The sequence below is a fragment of the Eurosta solidaginis genome, chromosome 1 (assembly GCF_040869045.1).
Source record: "Eurosta solidaginis isolate ZX-2024a chromosome 1, ASM4086904v1, whole genome shotgun sequence".
In the NCBI taxonomy this organism is placed as follows: Eukaryota; Metazoa; Arthropoda; class Insecta; order Diptera; family Tephritidae; genus Eurosta; species Eurosta solidaginis.
In genome coordinates, this window is record NC_090319.1 from 347,572,697 (window position 1) to 347,592,289 (window position 19,593).

Consider the following 19,593-nt stretch of genomic DNA (forward strand, 5'->3'; position numbering starts at 1 on the left):
TACATACAAATATATTTCCCAAGAATTATTCAACTCAAATGTGACCGTCTGCAAGGGGGAAGTGCAACACGACATAGGTATTACGTACTTTATTAACTACACAAACTAGTGTGAGCGCTTTGAAGCAAAATATACTTTTGATGCTTCTTTTACATGTAGAAAACCGCCAATTGCTCTGATATAGTATACATCTGTTAGCTGAGTAGGTGTCCGCACTTAAGTAGCCACTTATGTATGTTTACCAATGACAGTGGTGATATCTTATTACTAGCATATACCCTGCAGCGAACCGCAGAATTTCCGAAATATCGCAAAACTATTGCATTATGAGATGTTACTAGTTCAGATTCTGACCGCTCGCATTCCTTTCAACTAGCACGTTCATTGTTATACTCCTTTCAATAGTTATCCTCCTCTCAGCACAATTATCCTCCTTTGAAGACCCTTTGAATGCCTTCCTAGTTGGTTCAGTCGTAGGTGGTTCTAAAATAGCCGCAGCCTTTAAACTATTAATTTAAATACATGCAGCTAAGATTTAACCGCTATTGGTACAAATGCGCACCTTTCATTTTTTTCTCAGGGTATGCACGTATCTTTGTTTCTTATGTGCGTCCATAGACACCCAGTAGAAAGTGAAAGTAGTAAAAAATACTAACAAAACGTGTATCGCTGTGCAAATGTGCAATATACTTGCTTAGATAGTGTTTTGTATTGCCTTGACAAGACTTCTTCTGGGTATGAACAAGTACATTGCACTACATAGATACTTATACATATGTATGTGTGTGCATTTTATGCTACTTAGTTCTGCGTCTAAATTATTAAATTGCTTTTGTTTATTATCTTATTTCTTGTTCAATTACCTTTTTAAAATTTTACTACGAGCTAACTGGATGTATATTTTTCTTCTGCAGTGTTGTGTAAAACGTGTTTAGTATCAGATAAATATTTCGTTATTATATGCATTTTAAATATAAAATCATCGAAATGGTATTGCATATTTTAAACAAAACCTCGCAGTGATTAAAGCTGTGATAGTAATATTTAAGGAACAGTTTTTGTGCGTTAGAATCTTGTGAACAAAATGTGAATAGACCCATAAATAATACATTAAGAGAGTTCAGGATTTTGTGAAAATGGTCTAGCATTATTGCCTTGCAAAATGGTCTAGCATTTTTCCTACAATATACAAACAAAATACATGGCTATGCACTTGCTACGTCATTGCAAGTCCAAAACCGTAGTTTATTTTTTCTATATTGAATAGCAAATCAGCAAGTGTCAATACAAAACAAAATGTTGATAGAAAAAATTTAAAACGAAAAAAGTTGTTCACGGTCCATAGTTTGTGTTTGCTACAGCAACGTTTCTAACTTCAAATACAGAAAATTCAGAACTGCCTTATTATTCACAAGGTCGCAATTTTATTAGGAACCAACTAATTATACGCAAACATAGCAATACCATATGAAAATAATTTATTTTTTTTTATTATTTGGCATTAAATAGAGTAACATACACTCAAATGTATCTAATATAGCATTTTCAAATCAAATGAAACTTTTTTCAAATCAAATGAAACGTTTTTCAAGTCAAATGAAACTTTTTTCGAATCAAATGAAACCTTTTTTAAATCAAGTGAAACTTTTTTTAAATCAAATGAAACTTTTTTCACTTCCGATGAAACAATTTTTGACTTACGAGATGTAGAAGTTTTGAACCGTGCTATGACACCCAAAAAGTATTGTGTTATTAAAAGTGTACTGCTTTAGCTTCATACACCGATTTGTTTCATTTCGGTCTCGATTGATCGACTTTCATTCGAAAATGCCCTATCTCCAAAAACTTTTGAAAAACACTGAACGTCAGATTTTGTTTAAAGGCCACCTTTTTTAGACTTTTATTAATAAACGTTCTGTCATAGAATTTTTTCGAAAATGCGCTATCTGAGCATAAACTTATTTTTAGATAGCGTATACTTCAATCGAATTCTGAGAAAGGCCATTTTTGAAGTAAATTCAGAGTTAGGCCATTTGAGTCCCGAGAAAGTTTGATATTTCACTCAGCAACCGATATGTAAATGTATAAATAATGTGTTGTTTTTTACATCTATATACATATAATCTAAAATTTTCTATGGACTGCTAAGCTTTAAACTTTATCTTCGCTTCTGAAATTGCTGCGCAGAAAATTAGTACATACTCCTAAATTTAAATACGCATTATACTCAGATGCAACTGAAATATGTGCCTATGTTTCACCTCTACAAATGGTGTGCGTCCACTATTCACCGCAACCAATTCAGCTATAGGTTATACACTATGGCCAAAGGAGGTGTGTACCTCCGCTTTTCAGTACATCATGTTCTGTAGCTAGTTATTTAACCACTGCCGCTAAGATGGGTCTCCTAAACATTATCTAAGTGAGGGTAAGCGTTTTTTTTACCCGCAAAGGTAGATGTATATACGTTTAAAAAACACGGCTACTGATTGTAAACGCCTATAAAATGTCTTTAAAATCGAATGTTATTCTTATAATAAAATTAAAGAAAAAAAACTTTTTTAAAAATAAGCTTTTATTATTTTGGTTAATAAAATTAACTAAAAAGTAAACAATAAATTGACTCTAAAGAAATATAACACTTTATAAGTTCATTGTAAGCTTAAACGATAATTAGACTTTTTCGTCTGCGACAAAAAAATTCTATATTGTACATAATTATATATTTTTAACATTAAAACTTTACACCTAAATTATTAAATCTTACAGTTTTTATCACAGTCCTAATTGTTCTAATAAAAAACGTGTTAAATTTTGATGGTATAATTAAGAACATTTAGGATCTCCTTTTCTTGCTATCGCAATCTCCGCTTTTCGCAAGCGATGAGATTCACCACGCGTGACACGTGATTCACCTCGTCCAAATATCACAATCCACGGATAGGTACCGGCGTGTTTGTATGGGACTTAGGCTGTTATGCCAAAGTAAATACAAATCTTTACCGATAACTGTGTTATCGATTAATTTATCGAATTCTAATAAAGTAATATTGCATTGTCATCGGAGTTATACATGTGTGCAAAATTTCAGCTCAATCGGACACCGGGAAGTGTATCAAATTTAACTTGCAAGATTCCATTACAGACAACAAAAGTGAAAGTAAATAAAAGCTTATAATATAAAAATACTAGCGTACCCTCGCCCGCTTCGCTAGGCGATAAGTTCAATGATTTGCTGAAAGAGAATAAAATTAATACGAAACAAAGCAAATTCTTTGATACAATTTCATTCGAACTTTATTGTAACACTTTTTGGTAGACAACGTTTTTGGTTTTTCCATCTTTCGCGTAAATGAATAATGACGACGGTTTGCCTACTCGTGAGTAAGCTACAGACAATTGTCCATGAGAAAAAATTGGGTATTCTAAATTAATACCGCGCATTTTTAGAGACTTTCCTTGCGGTTTATTAATTGTCATAGCGAAGGCAAGGCGAATAGGGAACTGCAAACGTTTGAAATCGAATGGTAAATCCATCGGAATCAGTGGAATTCTGGGTATCAAAACGTCGTCTCCTATGTGCTTCCCTTTCAAAATTGTTGCGTCGGTAACGTTACCCATTAGCTTCTTCACAGCGAGTCTGGTACCGTTGCAAAGTCATGGCACATTAATGTTGCGCAGCATAATAATCGGTGCTCCAATTTTAAATCGTAAATTATGAGGTGGTAGGCCTGGCAAATCGAGAGAGTTTAAGAATTCAGTTGGATAATTTACGACATCATCTTGATAAGTAATAGTGTCCATTGACTTATATGCAACTATGTCACCAGGTATTTGATCCAGAATAGCAGCATTTATATCATTGACGTACTTATTTTTCCCAGCTAAAATTGCTCTTTCGCTGAGCCAGTCATAGTTTTTGTAATGTTGAACAATGTTTGGAAATATACTCTATATCAATGCCTCTTTAGACTGTGCAAAAGTGCAGAAATTGTTAGGCAATGTAATCATTCCTTTTAGATCGACAGACATTTGGCCATTTCCGATTTTCAGTAATTGCTGTGAAAACTCAGCTGCTGACGGATCGTTTTGTAGTTGAACACGTACGTTTTTAGTAAGTGTAAGATGATTTTAAAAATACAATGATTTCATCTGCAGCCGGGGATTTAGGGATCACATGTAATGTTTCCCTGAAATCTCCAGCCAATAAAATCATGTCACCTCCAAAGACTGTTTGGCTTCCTCGTAGATCTTTCAAAGTTCTATCAAGTGCGTCTAATCATTTCTTGTGTGCCATAGTACATTCGTCCCATACGATGAGCTTACATACTTTAAGAACTTTTGCCATTCCAGGTGTTTTCGAAATATTACATGTTAGTGTTTCATATACCTGCATATTCAAAGGCAACTTTAATGCAGAATGTGGTGTGCGACAGCCTTCCAGTAATGTAGCCACAATTCCGGAAGAAGCGAGTGCCAATGCAACGTTATTACCTGATCGAATTGTTGCTAATATCAATGAAATCAAAAAGGCCTTGTATCATAAACATGTTGCTGTTGGTCATTCAATTTCGTTAAATTTGATGTCACAAATGTGTTTAGTTCATTACAATCATAATGGTATTCACGCTCCAAGGGCCCTATTCGCTAAATGTGAGTTTTAAGGTGTACACAAGAAATTGTGTGAACTTTGAAATTCTGATTCTGTAAAGCAAAACTGTGAACAAAAAAACTCACTGATAAAAACCTCGTGAGTTTTCCTGGCGGCCAGTGTACACTTTTATGACATTCAAAACTCATATGCACTGTTGCAAAATGACATTTTTGTTTTCATGGCGTTTGATGAATATTTTCTCACTAACATACGACTTTTACATTCAGCGCTCATTCAGCAAAACAATGTGCACAATAATTTACAAAATCGCATGAAAATTTAAAGTGTAAATTGTGTGTGCAAATGAGTTTTCAATGAGTGTACATTTTTCAGTTTTTCACAGTTAGAGAATTGTCCCCCAGTTCTCGATTGAACATATCATGCATTCGACGATTTGCTGCTGGCATGCCCAATTGTACTAAAGATTTGTTTGACATCGACAAACAAATGTCGTTAATCCTTATCAATGCTTCATTGTAAATTTCCAATGTGAATTCCAACTCTTAATTTACAGTATTTTGACGCATTTGGTTTAAAATATCATCTGCCATATAATCTGTAAAATTATTCCATAATTCCAATTAGAGGGGAGCACATTGCAATAACTATCGAAAATAATGTTCGTATTTGATATTGACCGGCTATTACAGCTGAAACGGCAAGCGTATCTTCCAAATGCTTATCATCCTTCAACAAATTTAATTGTTGACATGCTTCACGATATGTAGCGCACAATTTGCTATTAATTTTTCTGAAAGCTTGGAATGATGTTGGGCTGCGAACATTAAATAACAACAACCACAAGTAAAAACACTCAGTATTATTTAGATGAGCTGCACAAATGCGTCCTAATGCATCTGTTGAGAACCCATTAGGATGACCTTGAACTGGTTTTCCTTCTTTTCGCCTTTGAAATGTTTTCCTGGATTTATCTGTTTTCCTGGATTTAGCAATGTTCTTGCAAAATCGTTCGATTGAGATAAATGAAAAAAGGCAGTCAAAGTTGTAGACGGTGCACTTGTTGCTCTAAACGCTGCATTTTCAGGAGTAAAATAAAGGCGTTGGCCATTTTCAAGGTGCGTTTGTGTATGTTTGCTGAAGCATCTCTCATAAACAGTGTACAAACCTCGTTGTTTAATGTTTACTCTCCTTCAAAAAAAATTTGCAACTTAGCAGCACGACACAAATCGAAAACTTCGTATATTTATTCAAAAAATGTTGTACACATGAAATGGTCTGGAGACGCTCATCACCCATAGAAAAATCACCACTCATCAGCACAGCTTCCTTTTGATACCCGTATTGAAGTACTCATTAACAGTTTCCATTTGATACCCATAATGTAAAAACACATGCTAAGGTTATTCTGATCCACGTTTTGGGCAATATCTCGAGACCCTAGTCACCCAGATGTATGAAAATTACCCTCTGCTAAAGAACTCATCAACAGGTTTCATTTGATATCCATATTATATAAACACATTCTAGGGGTATCTGGGTCCACGTTTTGGCCTATATCTCGAGACCCTAGTCACCTAGGCATACGAAAAGTACCCCACGTTAAAGTACTCATCAGAAGCTTCCATTTGGTACCCATATTATATAAACACATCATAGGGTTATGCAGGTCCACGTTTTGACTTATATCTCAAGACTCTAGAAATTTTTTTAAATTCTTTTTTGCTAAAAACCTTCCCCTATTTGATCCCTATAATATGAAAAAAACGAATAAAATTGGCCTCGTATCGGCCCCAAAACATGGACAGGAACAAACATCATTTCATTTTTATATATATAGATATGTTCATGGCCCCCCTTTAAAGCCGTAAAATATGCTTTTAACTATATTCCGAGAGTACCAGGTGGACCAACATTAATCACGCTATTGGAAATTACTTTAACTTTGCGTTTAATATTTTTGAAGTTGGTAAACCCAGAAAACATATGTGTTTAAACTGGGTTTCTCTTAAGCAGTGCTGCTCAAAATTTTTTATATGGAAGTGCAAATCACAATACATGTACAAAATTGTATGTGCACTGAAATTTTTTTGTATTAAAAAAAATAAATTTAAAAAATTTTAATTGTCTGAGGTTGAAGACTTGGTTTCAAGTTACAAAATGTTTGTCTGAAATATTACGTCAATAGTTATATCATCAACATACAAGAGCCAATAAATTTTATTCCGAAAGTTTCGAAAAATTACAGTTCAGTTTTTGTAGGAACATATTTTATAAATATCGTCTGAATTTGGTTTTCAATAATCATACTAAAAATGAATGTGGAGATTTCCGCGAATGTTGGAAATTGGAATTGAGTTAGAAAACTTTCGAAATGCTTCATTAGAGGCCTCCGCGCGGTTTTTTTTTTAATGTGTGTTAAGATTTACATATATTAGGAACAGAGATTATTGGGGTGCTGAAATACCACCTGAATGGTTGCATGGTTGCTTAATGGTTCCCACACTTTCAGTAAAAAAATGTCTCATAACCACGAAAAATAATATAGCGAATTTAAATACAAAATCACAGAAAATACCCCATAAGAGAATCTCTAGGTCAAAACTAGTGCACTTCTACTGCATTCTGAACCACAAGAGTGTCGCCAATCTATCTCTTTTGCATGCTTTCAACTGGAGACTTTAACATAGCGAGGTCCTCGCTGTATTACTTTTTCACTATTTCCTAACTATATACAAACTTCCACTTTAGAACTAGTTCTTTATAGGAACCTTTTCGATAGTTACGAACTAGTGTAAAATTTTACAGCTGATATCTAATTCTTTCTTGATATTATTTCGTGGGCTCCGAACCGGAACGAAATTCTACATGTTGCTTCTAATATGATATTATTGGCTTTTTCGATAGTTCGGAACTGGTGGAATAGTGTTTGAAAAAAGGCATACTCATATGTAGTCGTAGCTTGTTAAAGATGGTAGCAGTTTTTTTTTCGTTGGTGGCCTGTTTTTAAATAAATGTTAAATATTAGATATAAAAATCCAAACTGTCGAATTTATAACTGACAATTTAGCTACTAACAAAAGAGTACTTTTTTGGCACTCTAGACTTAGTTCCGAACCAGAAATTTGTAACACTAGTTACTGACTTCCCTTGAGGGTAATTAACTAATATCATACGAAGTTAGAATAGGCTCATCTTCTTTTGGTACAGTTTTGCTTATATTCTTTGGTCATATGCCCCATATATTTCAGCTTTGTGGTCAGTTACGTATCAATTTTAATTTTTTTATGAATCAATTTTGATTACAAACTTTTTTCATATTTTTGAATAATTTTGAGTTGTCAAATTGTTAGTGTAAATATTTTTTATATACATAAGTGCCTGAGCTTCATACGGGAGTGCTTTTTCTTGGCACTTTCATAAGATATTCGAACATTTTCATATGATTCGAAATTATATGTGGGGGCATATGGGAGAGCTATGCAATTTTTTTGTATATTCAAAGTGTGAATTTGAATCTGTGACTATGATTCAGGGCAAAACAAAAACAAAAGTGCAAGTGTATAGGGGTTGAGCAGCCCTGCCCTTAAGAATCGTGAAATTTTCCGAAGGAAGCATATCCGCGCCACTTGTTCGCTTGTGGACAGCCAGATCAACCCATTCTAATCGACCAAGACCTCTTTCTATGCTTTCTTTTGGGGGGTTTTGCTTGAGGTCAGGGCTTACGTGAATACAAATCTCAGACTTTCGAGGCAACTAAGATAATTATTCGACAAAAATTATAGGACATGTCGCCTAAGTTCTACCAAAGGTGATAGAATCACTATAAAATGAGTCGTAAACTCTGACGGAGACCACTGGCTACTATAATTTTCTTGACTTTATAGAACCAAAGTTTTTTATTAAAAATATAAAAACAAAAGTCATCGGCTGAGTCCTATATATGCCAATTTGGCAAGTAGTATAAGAACTTACGTTAGCTTCATCATTGACACCGAGAGAAGATGACATGGCTCTTGGAGTGTTCGAGAGAAAAGTCTCTCCGTTTACGGTCCTGTCCGTGAAGCCAACGGCAGGAGGGGCAATTGGAAGAAGACTTTACCTCCCTTGGAGCTCGCGATTAATGCTATATTGCTGTAAAATTAAACCAAACCTTTTCACATGGTTTTTTGTTTTGGTGCTAAATTTGGGAGTACGCAAAAATTAATTTTGATATTACTCCAAAAGTGTTAACCCTGCACTTTTTTTTGTGTGTGTAGATATTAACTTAGAAGATGCGGACCACGCCGATTTATATTTTCCTTTAAGTTTTAGTACTTTGTTTGCACTACTGGAATACCAGTATAATATAGTCCACAGGTATACAACGCCAGCAACACTACGCAAATTTGAGGGGAAGTACGGCTCCTCGGAGGTAAGCCGGGCGAAGTAAATTTTTTTTCAGTCGTTCCTAGATCCCATAGATCTTCTATAAAGTTGGCATCACCTCCAGGTGTTTTTCGGTATCACACATTACCTCCTTTTAATATTAGAAATATTGTGGATCTAAAAAAGCTCGTCTGCTATCTTCAAATTAACTTGTTATGGGACGGATCGAAGGATAAACAGATAGCTGGATATATAAACCAATTTTGTCAATTTCCATAGCAAAGAGTTGTCGTCATAAAAAACGCTCTCAAAAAATTTCATTAGTATTCGTCTATTTCTGTTCAATTTATATGGGTGGTATTAAAGAGAAATGGTATAAAAAAGGGCGGAGCCCCTTTCATCATGAGGTAAATACCGAATACATTGGGGTATAAAAATACCTGCATAATTTTTGCACTAAAATTTTCCTCAAATGACGGCCGCCATGGTGTGATGGTGACATGCTCCGCCTACACAGAAGGTCTCAGGTTCAAGTCACGGGGAAATCAAAATCCAACATTTAGAAAAAATTAAAAAAAGGGTTTCTAACCAATGAATTGGCAAACACTTCGAGTGTAGTTCTGCTATAAAAAATTTCTCATTGAAAACGCATCTGCCTTGCAGATGCCATTCGGGGTAGTCAGAAAATTGAAAAGATCACGTCGCAAACTGGAAGAGAATCTCGGCCTTAGTCTCCGCACTTTATTTCAATCAATCAAAAAAACAATATTGTGGAAACGTTAAATGCGTATTCTAAATTACCTAATAAATGGTAAAAATTTAAACAACGCGCCATCAGGAAGAGTAACCCCCATTGCTTGTATCGATTGTACCTTTTAAATCATTTCAAAGACTTCTCGTGATAGTAGTATTTGAACCCGCACTCTTGCGACAATGACAAAAATTCAGTCGACAAACCCCACATCTTGTTGTTGTACAACTTATACCCAATTTCTTTCTGCTTCATTTACTTATTGGGGTATATTACTTAAAAAGCGATCCTTGATTTCTTTTTTTTGATTCCGCAAATATTAGGTCCAAAAAAGTTTTAAAAATCAAACCATTGAAACTATGCGTCATCCATTTTCTCACAAATACCCATAACATTGTTGATGAAGATAAGACCAGATTAGATCAAGTCTACTGTGTTAGTACATTGTACGGAGTAATGAATGCCAAACATTCACAATGCGAAATCTTCAGACCTTTATCTAAATCCTAAACAAATAAATTCACAAGCATTACTATGCAGTTAGAAGGTAGTATGTTTGATTTGGCGTCGTGGTTTCAGGGACCCAAAAGCACCTTTTTTTTGAAAGAAACGATACAAGTTTTTTAGATGAAAGTTACACACTTGGAATGCTGTCAGTGCTAAACAATATAACTTAAGCGTATCTGCAAAATCGTTGGATCATGTGGTCCACTTGTGTCATACTGGAGTACTCCATGGATTACTCTGACGTAATGCTGAGCTGGAGTATATGGTCCAGTCCTGGGATATCGCAATGTTAATTGGACCTTATTTTTTGTATGAATTGTGGTTAATTTTGGAGCACTCGCTTGGTCCATAGCGAGTACTTCATACATGCATGCACGAAGTACTCGCGATTTTTGCAGGGATAGAGCTCAGTATTTACACTTCTCGGACTAGCATCAAAACTAATTTTGTTGTACTTTCAAATTTAGCACCAAAGTAGTGCAATGGAAAAAGTTTGTTCTTGTTGGACAGTGTTAGACTTTTCGGAGTAATATCACTATTTATGTTGATGTCAACGCTGTTGCTCGTTGTATTGAATAATGGAAGATGTGAACAGCAAGCCGATGGTTGTAGTCGTAACGTGATTCGTCTTTCATACCGGACGTCGTGGGTTCAAGTATCGAAGGGACACGAGGTCAGTTGACCTTACGACCACTTCAAATTTCCATAAGGTCAATTTTAACTTTGCGTACGTATCAAGGACTGATGACAATTAAATCATTTGATGGGGAGGTAACTTAAATTAAACGTACATAAAGTCTATTGACCTAATAAACACTTCTAAAGACATTGAGGTTATTCGGAGCTTTAGACATTTATCAAAGAGAAATGACAATGCAATAATTTAATACCGGAGTGACATAAGACCAACGGACAAAAGTGATAGAAGAGGTGATGTAAATTCAATGGCTAAAACGTCAACTTAAAATAGCCTCAATGTCACTTGAAGTTATATGACCACATGAAGTAGTCAAAATGGTTACAATATCAACTAAATTGACATTATGTCCATCTTGTTTTCTCAAGTCATCATACGGCTAATTATATTCTTTCGCACCTCCACGTATGCAAATTTTAACTACTCTTGAATTAAAGTTACGTTTTATTGTTCTTGCTATATCTTTGTTCAGTCGAATAAAAAAAGAACTCAACTAAAATTATCTTATATTTCAGTCTCATTTCAGAGAAAAATCAGATAAAATACTACACCAGTGAAGATTTTTTTAAAATAAGAACAAATTTTTTAAATAAAAGTTATTGAAAATGAGGAATAAAATATCGTGCGATTTCCCCTGCAACGCTACTTTTCCTCTTTCTGGTTTCACTGTGCAAAATCGCTGTAAAAGCTGGCCGAGGTTTCCCTAAAATAGGAGTGATCATAATTTCGATTGACCTTTGGGCCGTTGACATAGTGTCGCCCCACCTACGAAGTGTTACCACAAAATTTTTTAAATTTATTCCACAATTATTGGGATACAGATATGAAACGATCCCGCAATTATGCAGATATTCCCGAAATTATCCCATAACAGTCACAAAATTGCCAAAAGATTATCCCGAATAACTATCCATATGATCCCCGAAATGGTCACAAAATTATATTTAAATCAATCTGCAATTATTCTGAAAGAGTCCTGAAACTCTATGTAAAATGTTTTGTAACTATCAAAAAATAGTTCCGAAATTATACCAAAACTTATGTGAAACCAAACTAAAAGTTTAGGAGATGTAAATTTTGAAGCGCTCAAAAACTTAATAAGACCAACAGAAACTTTGGAAGAATACATACACTGTCAAAATTTTCGTTATGGTGTCGACTTTCGCGACGAAAACAATTCATTGATACTTATCGTCAACCACGAACCCTTCACTGAAAACAAAACAGTTTTTTAATGGTGTTGTTTCGTGCTTGTTATTTATAGTCTAGTATCTCCGCCAATAAAAATAAGGCTTCCCTTTGCTACCTTATCTTTGTTCCATATGGTTATTAAACTGAAAGAAAAAACTGGTCAAATCGAGCGAGTTACAGGTCAATTCAATTGGTATGTATTTCTGTAAATTTTCATCCATCGAATAAGGCTGTTGAATCTACTTTTCCCAAAATGTTGATTCTGAGTTAACCGTTTTAGCAGTGAAATCAACGCTCTGTTGAAATATAAGAATAAATCAGGCATGCTTAACGAACGAAACGATATCATTTCGTTACGATAATCAACGCTAATAAACGAAACGAAGTCACTTCTTCACTTAACGTTAATTTGACGATCTTAACGTTAATAAACGAAACGAAATGACTTCGTTTCGTTTATTAGCGTTGATTATCGTAACGAAATGATATCGTTTCGTTCGTTAAGCATGCCTGGAATAAATAAAAGGATTTTCTCCTTGGATTTTCGGTGTGGTAGGCGTAGCCACATCACACTACGTTGGCCGTCTAGCTCTCGTGTGTTAACTTACAATCGACGCAAAATGTAAAGCTCTGTGCCAGTGTTTTTACTCAACGTGCTTTGCACACAGAGTATATTAACTTTGGTTGGATAACGGTTGGTTGTAAAGGTATAAAGGAATCGAGATAGATATAGACTTCCATATATCAAAATCATCAGTATAGAAAAAAAATTAGATTGAGCCATGTCCGTCCATTCGTCGGTCCGTTTGTCCGTTAACACAATAACTTAAGTAAATATTGAGATATCTTCACCAAATTTTGTACACAAGCTTATCTGGGCCTAGAATAGATTGGTGTTAAAAATCATCGAAATTGGATGATAACCGTGCCCACTTTTTTATATATAACATTTTGGATAACACAAAAACCCTGATTACTACCTAGAATATTAAAATTTGACGTGTGGGCTGTTATTAAGACTCTTGATATAAATTTGAAAAAAAGTTTTAAAATGGGCGTGGCACCGCCCACTTGTGATAAAATCAATTTTACAAATATTGTTAATCATAGATCAAAAATCGGTAAACCGATCGTAACAAAATTCGGCAGAGAGGTTGCCTTTACTATAAGAAATGCTTTGAAGAAAAATTAACGAAATCCCATTCAGTGTGCCTCCCCATAGTGTGCCTCCCCATAATAGTGGCTATCGATATTACAGAGGTTTATCTTTAAACAGAAAAATCAGTTAGATTGATTGAGAATCCGTAATTTCAACAGAATATTGTTAACTTGAGACAAACAGTGTTTCTTCTGTTAAAATGACCATACAAATGTGTCCTATTGAAAAAACACTTCGCTGAGATAACCACAATTCGATCGATTTTACTGAATAACTGTTCAACAATTCAAGAACAACAAACCTGATTTGTTTGATTTTACTAATTTCATTTTTTTCGGTGTAGTCTTAATAAAAACCAAACAGCTAAATTATTTACTTATTACTTAGCAATGAACAATCTCAGTAAGTGTTATTTGTTCCTATGCAATTCATTTTTGTAGATATGTATAAAAAGTTGCAAGTAAACAGATGCTAAGTACATATACCGTTATCAGAAGTTGTATTCAACAATGAGACAGTAAAATAATTTTATTTTCCCTATCAAGTGGCTCATTCTCTTTTATCACTAGAATAGCCAAACCAATATTAATTTAATTGTCGTCTTAATTGGATCCTCAGTTAAATCAGTTTTATATTTTCATTTCAGATTAACTTTAGCATTTAACGTAATAAGATCAAAATCTCTACAGAAAAGTATTTGTATACATTTATTGAAGTTACTATTACATTTTATTAATTCTAAGGAAATTACCACATCGTACACAAAAGTTCAATAAGCTCGTTCGAACTGCAGTTCGAAAAAAAAATATATCTCCTCTGTTATAAGTGATGATATCTGAAACACACAGCAACAAAACACAAACATTAAAAAAAATACATACAAAGTTATTTCACTACCTATGTACATCGGAAGTTTTAATGACCAACGAATTATTAGCTCCCGAAATCAAAAATACTTTGGGTAAATAAAATAGCCACAATCAATGTACTAATAGTTACGACTAATTATGCGTTACTCTGTTCAGCTATTGTGCGCCTTTTGTGAATAAAACAAGTAAGGATGGGACTATCTTCGGCTGTGCCGAAGACTTCATACCTTTCATGAATGGGGTTTTTTGTGGTCTGCGTGTAAAAACTATGACTACGAATCACGTATTTCAAAAATATATGATGCAAACGTAACTATTTGATGAAATTAATGAATTTTGTAGCTTCTAGCCGTAAAAAAGGGGCAAAAATGAAAGTTTATATGGGGTATATAATATATATACCATCGATCTCTATGATTTTTTCAGACAACAATATATGCTATATACGTAAGCATTTGGTGAAATTTGAAGCTTCTAGCTGTTAAAATGGGGCAGAAATTGCGCAAAGTTTCTTATCTGAACAATCGGTTGTATGAGATATATACTATATATACGACCGATCTCAATGATTTTTTCAGACAAAAATGTATGCTATATACGTAAGCATTTCGTGAAATTTGAAGATTCTAGCTGTTGAAATGGGGCAGAAATTGCGCAAAGTTTCTTAACTGAAGAATCGGTAGTATGAGATATATACTATATATACCACCGATCTCAATGATTTTTTCAGACAAAAATATATGCTATATACGTAAGCATTTCGTGAAATTTGAAGCTTCTAGCTGTTAAAATGGGGCAGAAATTGCGCAAAGTTTCTTATCTGAACAATCGGTTGTATGAGATATATACTATATATACGACCGATCTCAATGATTTTTTCAGACAAAAATGTATGCTATATACGTAAGCATTTCTTGAAATTTGAAGATTTTAGCTGTTGAAATGGGGCAGAAATTGCGCAAAGTTTCTTATCTGAACAATCGATTGTATGAGATATATACTATATTTTTTTTAGGGACTATTCGAAAGAAAACTCGAAACAAATTTCTCTCGGACTTGAAAAAAAAAAATTATGCGATTTGACAGCTTTATACCTAGTTTAAATATAACGAGATTATCATCATTTTCGTACTTAACTCCTAGTCGTTAACTAAATAACCAGATTTCCCATATAACTTTTTCCACTCGATAATCGGTAAATATGAACAAATTTTAGATATTCCGATTTTTAAAATAACAAAATATCACCTCTAGGCTGTAATCTCTAAGTGGAGGCATGGAACAAAACAGAAACGTGAACACTTGACAAATAATAATCTAGTTCCTGGTGATGGAACATATGTAAATGCATAGATTATCTATTGAGGATTAATTGCAGATTAGTGCATGTGCAAACGTGGTCCTACAATAGCTTTTATAGCTAGATTCGAGCGGAATAATTTTTAATGAGAAAAAATTAAAAAAAAACGTCTTATTTAAAATCAACTCCAGCGGCGCCTCTTTCATAGTAATAATACAATTAGCAAAAATAAGCACTTTTTGAGTCAAATTTTTTTGTTATTACAAAAATGGCCGGTTCCAGCCCAAAATTCGTTCATTATTATACCCAGCTGTGGTTGTACACAGGGTGTTATAACTTTGATTGAATAATGGTTTTTTGTACAGTTATAAACGAATCGAGATAAATATATACTTCGAAATATGAAAATCATCAGTATCGAAAGAAAATTTGATTAAACCCTGTCCATCCGTCTCACGGTGGGGTATTTGATCAATCAAGCTGGCCAAACTAAAATAGGATAGTTATTTCTGTTAAAAAGTGGTTGTCTCACTTCATTGTTACGAAAGGAAATATTTGGCAGTAAATTCACGGTGTTCCGCTCAGAATTACTATGGATCGAGCACCCGGTCTCGGACGGACCCGGGGTCAATTTTTAGCATTACATGAGATATGTATGTCAATATGGGTATCAAACGAAAGGTATTTTACTCTGCATTTTTATTGACACTTTTAAGTAGGCTTTGCCACTTAGGGTTGCACCTCACTTCCCTTTTTATATTTCTTTGTATATCCACTATCATCTCGGAAACGGCTTAACCGATTTGAATCAAATGTGGTACATTTATATAGTATTACATTTTAAGTCGTTCCACCTAGGTGGTGCCACTGACGATGTTTTCGCAAGGTTGCCACCTTTTGCCAATAGGGGTATCAGTATCTTACAAAATTGATTACCACTCAAAAAATCGCAGGTGTGCGCAGCCGTTTTTATACTCAGCTGAGCAGAGCTCTTAGAGTATATTAACTCTGTTCGCATAACGGTAATCCGTAACGGCATAAACTAATCGAGATAGATATAGAGTTCTATATATCAAAATGATCTGGACGAAAAAAGAAATTGATTTAGCCATGTCCGTCCGTACGTCCGTAAACACGATAACTTGAGTAAATTTTGAGGTATCTTGATGAAGTTTGGTATGTAGGTTCCTGGGAGCTCACCTCAGATTATTATTTAAAATGAATGAAATCGGACAACAACCACGCCCACATTTTCGATATCGAAAATTTCGAAAAACCGAAAAAGTGCGATAATTAATTACCAAAAATGGATAAAGCAGTAAAACTTAGTAGGTTCGTTGACCTTATGACGCAGAATAGAAAATTAGTAAAATTTTGGACAATGGGCGTGGCACCGCCCGTTTTTAAAAGAAGGTAATTAAAAAGTTTTGCAAGCTGTAATTTGGCAGTCGTTGAAGATATCATAACGAAATTTGGCAGGCACGTTACTGCTATTACTGTATGCGTGCTAAATAAAAATTACCAAAATCGGAAGACGAACACGCCCACTTCAAAAAAAAAATTTTTTTAAAGTCAAATTATGTATATAAGTATATAAGTAAATTATGTGAACATTCAACTCCAGTAATGATATGGTGCAACAAAATACAAAAATAAAAGAAAATTTCAAAATGGGCGTGGCCCCGCCCTTTTCATTTAATTCGTCTAGAATACTTTTAATGCCATAAGTCGAACAAAATTTTACCAATCCTTGTGAAGTTTGGTAGGGACATAGATTCTATGACGATAACTTTTTTCTGTGAAAATGGGCGAAATTGGTTGAAGCCACGCCAAGTTTTTATACACAGCCGACCTTCTGTCCTTCCGCTCGGCCGTTAACACGATAACTCGAGCAAAAATCGATATATCTTTACTGAACATAGTTCACGTACTTACCTGAACTCACTTTATTTTGGTATAAAAAATGGCCGAAATACGACTATGACCACGCCCAATTTTCCGATATCGAAAATTACGAAAAATGAAGAAAATTCCATAATTCTATACCAAATATGAACAAGTAAGGAAGGTTAAGTTCGGGTGTAACCGAACATTACAAACTCAGTTGAGAGCTATGGTGACAACATAAGGGAAAATAACCATGTAGGAAAATGAATCGAGGGAAACCTTGGAATGCGTTTGTATGACATGTGTATCAAATGGAAGGTATTAAAGAGTATTTTATGAGGGAGTGGGCCATAGTTCTATAGCTGGACGCCATTTAGGGATATCGCCATAAACGTGGACCAGGAGTGACCATAGAATTTGTTTGTACGATATGGGTATCAAATGAGTGTTTTAAAAGGGAGTGGTGTAGTTGTATAGGTGGTCGCTTTTTCGAAATATCGCCATAAAGGTGGACCCAGGGTGACTCTAGAATGTGTTTGTACGATTTGGGTATCAAATTAAAGGTATTAATGAGGGTTTTAAAAGGGAGTGGTGGTAGTTGTATATGTGAAGGCGTTTTCCAGATATCGACCAAAATGTGGACCAGGGTGACCCAGAACATCATCTGTTGGATACCGCTAATTTATTTATATATGTAATACCTGCAAAGATTTCAAGGGTTTTTTATTTCGCCCTGCAGAACTTTTTCATTTTCTTCTACTTAATATGGTAGGTGTCACACCCATTTTACAAAGTGTTTTCCAAAGTTATATTTCGCGTCAATAGACCAATCCAATTACCATGTTTCATCCCTTTTTTCGTATTTGGTATAGAATTATGGCATTTTTTTCATTTTTCGTTATTTTCGATATCGAAAAAGTGGGCGTGGTCATAGTCGGATTTCGTTCATTTTTTATACCAAGATAAAGTGCGTTCAGATAAGTACGTGAACTAAGTTCAGTAAACATATGTCGATTTTTGCTGCAGTTATCGTATAAACGGCCATGCGGAAGGGCAGACCGACGACCGCGTATTAAAACTGGGCGTGGCTTCAAACGATATCGCCCATTTTCACAGAAAACTATTAACGTCATAAAGTCTATGCCCTACCAAATTTCAAAAGGATTGGTCAATTTTTGTTCGACTTATGGCATTAAAAGTATCCTAGACAAATTAAATTAAAAAGGGCGGAGCCAGGCCCATTTTTAAGTTTTCTTTTATTTTTGTATTTTGTTGCACCATATCATTATTGGAGTTGAATGTTGACATAATTTACTTATATACTGTGAAGATATTAAATTTTTTGTAAAATTTGACTTAAAAAAAAAATTTTTTAAAAGTGGGGTGGTCCTTCTGCGATTTTTTTAATTTTTATTAAGCGTACATATAGTAATAGGAGTAACGTTCCTGCCAAATTTCATCATGATATCTTCAACGACTGCCAAATTACAGCTTGCAAAATTTTAAATTACCTTCTTTTAAAAATGGGCGGTGCCACACCCATTGTCCAAAATTTTACTAATTTTCAATTCCGCGTCATAAGTTCAACTCACCTATCAAATTTCATCGCTTTATCTGTATTTGGTAATGAATTATTGCACTTTTTCGGTTTTTCGAAATTTTCGATATCGAAAAAGTGGTCGTGGTTATAGTCCGATATCGTTCCTTTTAAATATCGATCTGAGATCAGTGCTCAGGAACCTACGTACCAAATTTCATCAAGATACCTCAAAATTTACTCAAGTTATTGTGTTAACGGACGAACGGGCATGGCTCAATCAAATTTTATTTCGATCCTGATGATTTTGATATATGGAAGTCTATATATATCTCGATTTCTTTATACCTGTACAACCAACCGTCATGCAATCAAATTTAATATTCTCTGTGAGCTCTGCTCAACTGAGTATAAAAAAGAGATGAAACATCGTAATTGCATTCGTTTTTTGACGCAAAATATAACTTAAGAAAAAACTTTGTGAAATGGGTGTGACACCTACCATATTAAGTAGAAGAAAATGAAAAAGTTCTGCAGAGCGAAATCAAAAGCCCTTGGAATCCTGGCCGGAATACTGTTCGTGGTGTTACATATATAAATAAATTAGCGGTACCCGACAGATGATGTTCTGGGTCACCCTGGTCCACATTTTTATCGATATCTCAAAAACGCCTTCACATATACAACTAAGTGTCACTCCCTATTAAAACCCTCA

General features: G+C 34.5%; 1 protein-coding gene across 3 annotated transcripts in view; it reads left to right on the plus strand.

Moving 5' to 3' along the window:
- Nucleotides 1–13,881: 13,881 nt before the first annotated feature.
- LOC137238025 (carcinine transporter-like) overlaps nucleotides 13,882–19,593 on the plus strand; it is a 35,668-nt gene continuing 29,956 nt past the window's right edge. The window contains exon 1 of one of the 3 annotated variants that reach the window (XM_067762542.1): nucleotides 13,882–14,246. In XM_067762542.1, coding sequence (XP_067618643.1) covers nucleotides 14,114–14,246 — 133 coding nt within the window. In that variant the 5' untranslated portion in view covers nucleotides 13,882–14,113. The remainder of the gene's footprint in view (nucleotides 14,247–19,593) is intronic. The other 2 variants (XM_067762540.1, XM_067762541.1) reach the window with 2 other exon arrangements.